Source organism: Eulemur rufifrons, chromosome 29 (genome assembly GCF_041146395.1).
Source record: "Eulemur rufifrons isolate Redbay chromosome 29, OSU_ERuf_1, whole genome shotgun sequence".
Lineage (NCBI taxonomy): Eukaryota > Metazoa > Chordata > Mammalia > Primates > Lemuridae > Eulemur > Eulemur rufifrons.
This window is the reverse complement of record NC_091011.1, coordinates 1881237-1892497: the sequence shown is the minus strand read 5'-3', so window position 1 is coordinate 1892497 and position 11261 is coordinate 1881237. Positions and strand designations below refer to the sequence as shown.

At 56.2% G+C, this 11261-nt stretch overlaps 1 protein-coding gene across 1 annotated transcript in view; it reads right to left on the bottom strand.

Moving 5' to 3' along the window:
• Window positions 1–3583: 3583 nt before the first annotated feature.
• Window positions 3584–11261, bottom strand: part of VOPP1 (VOPP1 WW domain binding protein) — a 94103-nt gene continuing 86425 nt past the window's right edge. Inside the window, exon 5 of the mRNA XM_069461481.1 lies at window positions 3584–5817. Within this exon, the coding sequence (XP_069317582.1) occupies window positions 5627–5817 (191 nt within the window). The 3' untranslated portion in view covers window positions 3584–5626. The remainder of the gene's footprint in view (window positions 5818–11261) is intronic.

Here is an 11261-nt window from a genome sequence, read left to right as displayed (position 1 = left end):
CCCATGGCTAGGACTGCAGGAGTCTGTGGTGGGAATGTGGACCACTATGGACCTCTCACTTACCTTGCCCTGCATGTGAGTTTCTTCTGGCTCTGAGCCAATCCCAGCTGGGCAGGCTGTTTTGCTTCCCTTTCCTTCCATGCCTCAGAGGGTCCCGGTCACTTCCCTACTGAATTCCAGTGTCCTCTCTTAGATGCTCTATTGGATGTGTGATTATCTACTCGCTGTTTTGGTCCCTTTTTGTGGGGGAGGCAAGTGTACCTCTAGTCAGCCATCTTGAAGCCCCTGTCTCTGAATGTGTAACATATTGTTTACAGTTCATGGCTTGTTCTCAGATGCTTACAGATCTCATCCTACATAAATGGTAAGGATAAAAAGATAGTTGTGCAAAGCTTCTCTTTCTAGCTCTGACTGGCTCATCACCCATTACTGGGCAACACACAGGAAGGGGATGTGTGGAGTGCTGGTGGGGTACGTGCAACCTCTTGGCTTCCTTCTTTACATCATCTTGGTACAGAAGATGGAGAATATGTGGAGAATGTGTCAGAGAAAATCCCTCTCTTCACACCCCTCTGACTAACTACACCACGGACCTAGACTCCTCACAATGAGCAGAGGGTTGAGGCAGAGTTCATTCCCTCTCTCACTATGCTTCAATTTCTCTTGCTCAGGGAATTGTGGAATGAGACAGAGTAGAGGATTTTTCACATTTGTTGATTATCCACTACGTGCAAGCTTTGTATAAGCAACAGGTAGTGCAATCTGCCTTTTATAGTTGGGGAAACTGAGACTTGAGGTTCAATCATTTGCCTGAAGACGTGCAGCTAACAATTAGTAGACTCAGGACTGGAGCAGGCTGTCCACCTTCAGAGCCCATGGTCTTTCCACGACGCCAGCAATGGATAGTTATGGCCACATGGACTGCCCTCACATATACTTTGTCCTCTTTGGCATGCAGAGAGTACTAGAAGTTGAGAACTGCTATGGACTGAATGTCTGTGCACCCCCCGAAATTCTTACGTTGAAACCTAATGTGACGGTGTTTGAAGGTGGGGCCTTTGGGAGGTGATTAGGTCATGAGGGGGGATCTCCTGTGAATGGGATTAGTCGCCCCAGAAAACCCCCTCACCCCTTCTGGCAAGTAAGGTTACAATAAGAAGATAGGTGTTTATGAACCAGGATGCAGACCTTCACTAGACACTGAATCAACCAACACCTTGATCTTGGACTTCCCTGCCTTGCTGACTGTAGTAAGTTACAGTTATGTACTAACACAGAAATAAATTTGCTCATAAGCCATCCAGTCTATGATATTTTGTTATAGCTGAATGGAGTAAGATAAGAATTTAAACTATCAAAGATCATTTTAGTTGAGAAATGAGTGGGTGATTCGGCAGAAATGCTGGTGCAGCTTAAGTCAGGAGAAAACTTCAGTGTCAAAATGGAGGGACTCTTCCCCTCCTACTCAGTGACAGCAAGAGGGGTGGAAGACTCTGGCTTTATGAGCAAGCATTTCAGAGCATGCTAATCCTCTGTGGAAAAGGACACAGAGCCATGTGGATAGAAGCACAGGGACCGTGGTGATGGAGACTGGGTCACTACCTGTCCCAGGTCCCTGAGTTTCACTTTGCACAAGATCTCCCTACAACCTTGGACCTAGGGGCTGCAGGAAAGCCATGGGAGCTCTATCCTGTGAACATTTTAACCGATACAGCCCACCTCACCCATGCCCAGAGCCTTACCACGCAGAGTGTCCTCTTGGTGAGACAGCGAGCTTCAGCTCATTAGTTCCTGCAGCCAGCTGCTCTTCGTACACTTGGTGGAGGGTCGGGGGAGTTGGCTGGAGACTCAAACAAGCTGCTGGTTGATCCCCGACATCTGCCGCAGCCTCTCCTGCTTTCTGCGCTTGCTGGCTGTAGGGGCTTCTCTGAGGAATAGTGCTGCCTCCCACGCCACCTTCCATGCCATCTTCTCTGTTTCCTCCATCAGTCAATCCCCCTGGTCTTCTTCTATTTCACAAATTACTCAACATTTTTGTCCCTGCACTCTTGACAGCTTGAGGCTCAGTGAAATTTGGGAAGGACAGATAAAAGTGAGCACTCAGTTTGCCATCTCAAGACATGACCCTGCTTCCACCTTCCTGGGGAAGCTGGCTAGGCAGGGCGTCCTTCCCCGGGAGGTGGCTGTGATGCCGGACGACTTCCTGTCTGCATGGCAGGGCCTCAGATGGGACTAATATCTATCGAACCTGTCCTTGCAACATAGCCCTTCTATCACGTAAAACTGAGGGCAGTATTCCAATATATAAAACAAATTACACTGCTCTTTTCTTTTTTAGAATATGTAATTAAGTGAAGAGTAACTAGAACTTTTTTTTTTTTTTTTTGAGATAGAGTTTCACTCTGTCACCCCGGCTAGATTTCAGTGGTGTCATCGTAGTTCACTGCAATCTCAAACTTCTGGGCTTGAGCAATCCTCCTGCCTCAGACTCCCAAGTAGCTCGGACTAGAGGTGCACACCACCATACCCAGCTAATGTACTCTATTTTGGGTAGAGACAGGGTCTCTCACTGTTGCTCAGGCTGGTCTGAAACTCCTGACCTCAAGTGATCCTCCTGTCTTGGCCTCCCAAAGTGCTAGGATTACAGGTTGAGCCACCACACCTGGTCCTCCTAAAACATTTTTTAAATAAAAGAAAGGCCTTGGGGAAAACATGTTGCAGGGCCTTTGGATCCTAGAGCTCCCTCCAAATGGCCCAGGGTTGCGGGGTTGGCAGCCCAGGCTGGAGCCGGGCAAATCTGCAGAGGTGCCAAGGAGCTCCCGAGGATAGACCAAGGTCAGAATCCTTCCTGGCTGGGGTGTAATGTGCTAGAAATCTCTCAGCTGGATCGACAGCCATGGGTTCTGCTGGCAGACACACTTCAGGGGGGCCTGAAGGGAAGGTGTGTTTACCTCCAACTCCATCCCTACACACACACAAGAAAAAGATTTCATGATCTAATCTAAGGAGGGCTGGATTAAACAGCACGGAGATGCTTCTCAGAGTGTGCGACACACCAGTGTGCACGGTTGGGCTCGCCGAGACAGACACACTGCAGTGCACCAAACTTAGGTCCACAGAAGACCTTTTAGGCAGGGACCATGATCTAGGACTAACGTTCTAAGAAGGCAAAATACAAAATGCTTCTTTACTAACATCTCAATTAGTGATTCCTCTAAAATGCAGCTTCACTGTAGCAGCGATATCCCTCAGTAGCGTCGTGAGAGAAGTACCTTCCGACCAAGCAGAGCTGGATTTTGACATGAAGGCTCACCTCCCCAGTCCCCTGCGTTCACCTTGCCAATGCTTCCGTCTTTCTCCTTGCCTTGGAAAATTTTCTCCTTAGCTTTTTAAAATGTATTGGTGAACCACAAGCACCTCATATCCTCGGATAACATCTAGTTCTGCCTCTCCTGAGATGGGGTGCACCGTCCTCCCCTCCCCCAAGGCTGAACCCGGGACCTCTGTGTCCTTCCTCATCAGAACTTGCATCCCTTCCCTCCTCCCCACTCCCCAGTAAAACAAGCAAAGCACATGCCCAAATTTGTTTTTATTTGGCGTATGTAGGAAACAGGACCCTATCAAAAGAGAACAGAGAAAGGAGCCAGGTGTTGCACAGGGAGCATGCACAGTCTGCTTCAAGTTCCCTCCTAACCCCGACTCCACAGGACACCCACACACAGAGCTGGACTCCCTCTAGGAGGTGGCCGAGACCCACCAACAGCACAAAGGAAACGACGACAGCAATGTCCCCAGAAGCAGGACTTCCACATACGGTTTCAGTGTTCACTGCAGCAGGATTCTAACTGGGTTCAGGGGACAACAAAACGTATCTTACACAAATATGGGAATGTAAAATCGGTGAGCCCCACCCATCATTCGGTCGCTTGAGCTCATTTGCTATCAGAAAGATGCACGAGGTTTAGTCCTGGACATTTATATGCCTCTTCGGCTGTGTCCGACCCGATTCCAGGGGCTGCTCTTACTGTGCTTCTTCATTAAAAAGAGCGAAGGGAGAGACTGAAGTTAAAAATGCGGAACGAATGACCTGGAAGAAGAGAATCATTTTGGACCCGTGTAGTTGTCTCCACTGTAAACAGCAAAAGTTGTGCTTTGTTGTCTCATTTAAATCAAGGCCTGGAGTGTGGAGAGGTCTTGCCGCTGGGACGTGAGGTCAGAGGTCACACGAGGACGTCCAGAGACGCCTGTGCCGGCATCTGTGTGCACAAACCGTGTTTCCAAGGCTGCTCCTCTTGTTCCCGAGCATTTCCCTCGGAACTCCCTGGAGCTCTCAGAGTCTACGTCCTCAGAGGAACGTGGGTCCAAGTGGTTACTTTGCCCTCGCGTTGCTCACCCCGCCCCACATAAATGCCCAGGCGGAGTGTGGACCACAAGCCTCCTGGTCTGGGGGAAGACACTCCACATCCCCTCGGGGGAGATGTCGTGATGCTCCAGTTCAACGAGTAACAATTCCTCAAGAGGCTCCGATTAGTTCATTTAAATACTAAGTGCCCCCCACCCCCTTCCCCACAAAACTACACGTACAGTATTCTGGGCCCCTGGGCCACACGGCTTTGCTCTTAGTATCACACGACACATAGGTCTCAACCTGGGTTTAAATACACATCAACACTACTAACTACGTGGCAGAACACAGCTCCCTGCTAAAGGCGCCTCTCGGGCCTCTCCCTCTGCCATGAGAGCCCGTCAGACGCCCCCCAGGGCTGCCTCGGGGCGTGGGGGGGGTGCGGAAGCCCCCTGGGCCCAAGAACACCGGGGAGGCAGCGACAGCCAGGAAAGAGACACTCCCAGTCTGGCGTCAAAGGACAGGACACTACACACTTCTATGAACACTAAAAAGGGGGCAACATTTGTTTTCCAAGTCAGACCAAGAACTCATAAAATGCAGTGTCCCAGTTTGGAGCAGGAAGCGATTTGCCCTGAATTTAAACAGCTTTCCTTAGTGATCTTCGGATAACTGCAGACGTCAGCTCGGCCAGGCTCCGGGCCTCACCGTGCCAGGAGAGCTGCACACTCTGCCCCGCCCTGGTGGAGCTGAGGGAAGCCCGTCACCGGGCTGTGACATTCAGGGTGCTGGCTCTCCCCTGCATGTCTCTGGCGGCTCCCAGGAGAGGAAGACTGACGGGAGGACGGGCTGGCGCAGCTGACCTGCCTGCGCCACGCTGCCTGCTGTGTGTGGGAGGGCTTTCCATCTGATGGGAGGACGCCGCCTGGGCCTGGCTCCTCCATGTCACCTGACCTTCCCGCTCTGCCCTCCTCCTCCTGAGTCCCCCTCCTGGGAATGTGGTCATGCCATCCTAAGAACGACAACCCCTGGGGACTGTCACCACACGCTGCCAGAGAGAACAGATTACATCAGAAACAGAAGGAACAGAGGAGACAGTGTGAGTTCAAATACTGTCCTCCATGGAAAACTTGAAAGGGAGCTGTGCTTGCTATGAAGACATCGAAGAGCAATCTGCCCTTAGTGGCTCATCAGGCCGTCCCTAGATGCGAACATCAATGGGGACAGGAGAGGCTGGTGGGAAGCCCTCCCCTGTCTCTCCTCCGCATGCGGCCGCACCTGCTACTTGGCCTTCACCACCTGTTCGTAGGGGGGAGGTGGCGTGCTGCAGTAGGAAGGAGGGGGAGGGCAGGCCGTGCTCCCCTGGGGTAGGTTGGGTTGGACCTGGAAAGCCATTGCCATGGTGCTCCCGACAGGATTCATCCCTGGTCCTCCCGGGTCAGTGTAATACGGCGGCCCTGGCGGCTGGGCTCCTGCAAGACAGATAATCCTGTGTGAGCACAGGTGAGAAGACCCACCCCCATCACACCCGCGGCAGGTCCAGGCTGGAGGGGGAAGCAGAAATGCCCCTGTCACCATTCAACTGAAGCGTGTCAAGGACCCAACATGCCCAGTAGAGCAGGGCACCTGGGGTGTGGTGACAAGCAATGCAACATGCAAGTCTCTGCCTTCATGGAGCTCCTGTTCCTCTAGAACACGTTACACGTTACCAGTGCAATGTCACGGTGCAGAAAACTGGGCTGTCTGCGGGTAACTGTGGGAAGAACCAGAAAAGCCATCCTGGTTTCCCAACTTGCAGCTCAGCACCGTCACTGGCAGCACAACAGCCCTTCTGAACACAGGCTGCTGGTGCCCAGCTCTCAAGTAAGGTCTCTGCCACCTGCCACCCAGAGAAGCCCAACTCCCAGGCAGGGAGACAACCTCCCAGGGGAAACCATGTGGCAGGGCTGCAGCCCACGGGTCGACAGAAGCTCCGGTTCCCCCAGATACTGCCAGAGATGCTCTTCTCCACGGGCGAGGACCTAAGACACAGGGTGACACCCAGCTATGGCCTGGCTGCAGGACAGGGGGTCCAGGGAAGGGGAGAGGAGGAAGCAGGCTGGCCACCCTGCCCCAAATCTAGCCCCGAGTTGCTGTTTTAGAGCCTATTTCTTAGGTCTGATAATTCTCCTATGGATAACACTACAGAATACTGAATATTTAAATAAAGAATCAAAAAAAAGAAACTGTGAGAGCTTTGGGTATGTCCTGGATAGAGTTAATTTTGTGAGCAGACTCAGATCTATCTGAAGTGAAGCCTCATTTAACCTAGGGAGATCCTCGAGTGTCAGAGAAGCTGCCCCTGTGCGAATATTGTGCAGGGTATTTTTTAGCAAAGCTCCCTCTGATACAGTTCCACTGATAAAGATCGGATTCCTAGAAAGACACCCAGCAAAGTACGTAAGATGTCCCAAACTCCAAGCTGGCGTACGTCAGATCCTGGAAATCTACAAAAGTGCTGAAAGAGAGAAAGAGCAGAAATACAGTTGAGACCTGCACCCCAGGGTGTCGGGAGGACAGGGTGCAGCAGAGACGGCCGGGGTGGGGGCCAGCCTCGCCCTGCACCTGCCGCCGCGCACACGCCTCACCCACTGCTGCATGTGCTCTGTTTGCGAGTGACCCGCCAGCCACGGCCGCGAGCTTCAGAGATTATGTTTTATTTATATGTGGATCTTGTGTTTGTTATACAATTAAAAAGTCAAACATTTTTTAAAAAGACACCATTGCAATAGCCTAGACGAGACATGGTGAAGGCCTCTGAGTATCAGAGAAGGAAGGAGAGGGGAGAGTGGGGGCGGCGGAGGGTGTATCCAGCGGCCTGCCCGGGACTGCTCAGTGAAGAATGTCTGAGACAGGCCTAAAAAGAAAGTTCTGGCTTCTGGCCTCAAAATGGGGGCCACCTGGCAGGAAAGGGGCACAGGAGAAGGGCAGGCAGGTGAGGAGGTCCACGCTGGGCTCCTGGAGCCTCCTGTGGACAGGGTGAGCATGGAGCCACCAAGGCAACGTGCAGGGAGGGAGAAGCTGCAGGACAGTGCGGGGCTCCAGGCAGGAGAACAGCAAGCACGAGGCTGACGGGAAGGACGCAGAGGTGGCTGGGAAGAAGCCGTGAGAGGCGGGGCTGGACCTCAGGGCAGCACAGGGGAGGAAGCCGTGGCGGCACTTACTCTCCAGGTCAATTCGGGCTGTGGGGGAGACTGGACAGGGGGCCGGGCGGGAGCCCAGAGGCAGGGTGTGGGGAGCTGCCCCCTGCAAGGTGCTCACAGGCGGGGACGGACGCGTGGGAACGAGACGGGTGTGGGGCACGTGGACTCCGCTGCCGCACGCACTGCCTGAAGTGCAGGAAGGCACCAGAGACGCCGCACCGGGTGTCAGAGGGGCCGCAGGCACAGGGTAGCACGGCAGGCGCCATGCTGCTCGTCTGCGGACAGTGGCGTGGGAAGGTACAGTTAGGAGGTGTGAGCAGAGAGAGTCCAAAGTACCCAAGGAAGAAGGGAGGCGTCCACAATGGCCACAGATGGCAACAAAAAAAGTGTCAGGGAGTGACAGAGCACACAGATGGGATTTAGCTTGGAGGAGACGTTAATACACTGGGGGGGGGGGGGCGTGGGGGACCGGGGATCAGGAGCAAGGGGACACCACCACGTCCTTCTTCACCCCACAGCAGGCGTGGCCCGGGAGGACAGAACCAGCCCTTCAGTTCTGAAGGGTGGCCGTGCAGGGTTCAGTTAGAGAAAGGAAACACACAGAGCACCCTCGGAAGAGGCGGGAGTTACAGGAAGGCTTTCTCCAGCGGGAGAGCTGGGGGGCACCATGGCGGCCACACAGCTGCCTCTTCCGTTAAGCATCCACCAGGTCAGTCTGTGCCGTGTGTGTGCCGTGGGGTGGCTGGAGACGCAGTGGCACGGGACGGGGGTGCATGCGTACGTATTTCTGAAGAAGGGCAAGTACCTTGCCACGGCCACACAGCCGTGCTGGGCAGCGCCAGGACAGGGACCCAGCACTGCACGGGGAAGCCAGACCCTCCCACTGTGCCGCAAGGGAGGACGCTCAGGCGAGGGTGGGCGGGTCAGCGGACGGGACGCCGCAGGCACACGTTCTGACCACTGCCCAGGAACTAAAGGCCAGGCCTCCAGGCTGGGCCACTCTTATCCCTGGCATGTCACCTGTCCCCAGAGATGCTAGAGTCCTTTTATTCCTGAATGTCACCACCTCTTTCCTTACTGAGAGTCCTGATGTGGTCCGAGAGGGAACTCCGCACTCAGCCGAGATGGGGGAGAACGCACCGAGGGCGGGAACTGACAGCCGTCCTCTCGGCGGGGCCGTGGGACAGCCAAGCAGCCCTGCCTTCTTCATGGGACCTGGCGCCTCGACCACATGCCAGCCGGCGCCGTGTGACAGGGGAGCTGGGCCAGTCTCTTCCGGGCAGGCAGAGGGACCTGGCTGGCAGCAGAGGCTGGGGAGAGACACGTGGCCCTGAGGGACGGCAGGGGACCGGGGACCGTGCGCTTCAGCAGTGCTCCTGCTCCCCAGGGTCCCCGTGTCTCTGCTGTCAGCCCCTGCCCAAGTGAGCGCGCTCTCCACGCACCCCTCTGTCCCGACTGCCCGAGCCCTCGCAGCCGAAGTCAGAGGCCACGTCCAGACTGGCTCCACCCGTCCCCTCCGGCCCAGGCTGCTTCCCAAGATGTCGGCGGGTGTCTCAACACGCAACAGCAGACTCGAGGCCTCGGCCACCCAGCCCGTGGCCTGCCCCCCCACCATGCCCCCCCGCCGTGGCCCCCCACCGTGGCCCCCACCGTGCCCCCCCACCGTGCCCCTCCACCGTGCCCCCCGCCGTGGCCCCCACCATGCCCCTCCACCGTGCCCCCCCCACCGTGGCCCCCCCACCGTGCCCCCCCACCGTGGCCCCCACCGTGGCCCCCACCGTGCCCCTCCACCGTGCCCCCCGCCGTGGCCCCCCACCGTGGCCCCCACCGTGCCCCCCCCACCGTGCCCCCCCCACCGTGCCCCCCCCACCGTGCCCCCCCCACCGTGGCCCCCACCGCGGCCCCCCCACCGGGCCCCCCCACCGTGCCCCCCCACCGTGGCCCCCACCGTGGCCCCCACCGTGGCCCCCACCGTGGCCCCCCACCGTGCCCCTCCACGGGGCAGGAGCCAGGTGCTCTCCTGAGGGGGAAAGGCCGCTGTAATCAGGTTCCTGCCTGCTTCAGCCTCACCTCCCTACCTCCCGACAGCAGCCACCGTGTCCTGCCCACCCTCCCCAGACAGCACCTGCTGGGCCTGCGGCGTCAGACCACACCGCCTGGAATGCCCACCCCCAGCTCCATCCAGCCTCCTCCCCAACCTCCCTTCTGGCTAATTCCCATTTCTCTTTTAAGTCTCAGCTCAGAATCACCGATCCCAGGAAGCCACATGTCACTGCCTATCGCCCCTTCCTGGCTAGAGCAGGCCCGTTTCTCCCCGCACCCAGAGCAAGGCACGCCTGTCCGCACCAGCACCCTCACGTGAGGACAGGGTCCCGCGCGTCCTGGTGCCCCCAGAGCGCAGACCCGCAGCTGGCGCGTGGCAGACGGCCTGTAAATACGGGAGACGAGTGACTGAGGAAGGGGTGGACGGTCATGTGCGTCTGAGCTTTGTCTCTGCCACACTGTGCTGGGTGCACTGGGCAGTTTCCTGCAACACACCTGCTTCTGGTGGGACAGGCGGCTGCGCCTGCCCAGCCGGCCTGTGCCAAGGCCTTGCTCGGCTGGCGGAAGGGGCCCACTCCCTACCTTGGGTGAGGGTGGGCGGGAATGTGGTCTTTGTAGCAGAGAAGTGGCTCGAGGCTCGAGCTGTGTTTGCAAGGCCCCTGCAGCATGGCCCTCGCTGGGTGAACAATGGGAAACACTGACACCTGTGTCCAGCTGAATTGGTATTTTCACGTCAAAGTCACAACTCATGTACATTGCCAGGAACTGGTAGGGTGGGACTGAAATACTTGAACATAGAGATGGACAGGCTTTGACTACAAAAGAAAGAGAACAGAGAGGACACGGACAAATTATGTCCTTGTCAAGCACATAGGTGGAAAAATTGGCAACCATAGGGACAGAACATGCTGGAAAGCCTGTGGGTGAGGCTGAAGCACAGCAGGGACAGAGGCGCAGCCTTGTGTGTTCGGCTCCCGGCCAGGTAGAGCCAACGAGACAGGAACCAAACCAGCTCAGCCGAGGACGCGGCCGCAAGGCAACGCCCCCAGACACCCGCTGGAGTCCTGCTCGTGTGGCTGGACGAGACCCTGACCACGGTGCCACTCGGGCTCCCACAGAGAAGAGAAACTGAGAGAAGATAGAGAGACTCATTTAGGAAAGAGAAAGGGTGGCCGCACCGTGTGTGTGAAACCCACGCAGAGAAGGCGGGGAGCGGGTTTGTGCCCACAGGCTTCCGAGGTGTCCTTGCAAAGGCAGCCCCCGCGCCGCCTGGCTCCACGGCTCCGGGACTGCAAGCACCTGGCCTCCTCGTTCCAACTCCACAGTCGCACGTACGCGGGACAGCCAAATCTGAAAGGTTCCGAATGAAGCCCGTGGGATGGAGTCTACAGGACAAAGTGGCAGAGTGGGTTTATTACCACAAACATACGAAACGGCATCAGGAAAAACAAGGCCCCTGGGAGATGAAGCTCAGAGCAGATGCCCTGGACAAAACAGCGCCTTTCCACGCCTGTGGAGAATGAAAGAACAAAACACATGGCGAAGAGGAGACCTCAAATCTTATTCTCTGCCAAAGAGAACGGTTTGCAAACTGAAACGGAGAGAGAAAGAGTGAGCGAGGGAAAACAAAGGAGCAAGATAAAGGAGTGGGCCGGGCTCTGGGGAGAGCACTGGGCACAGCGGTCGGGAGG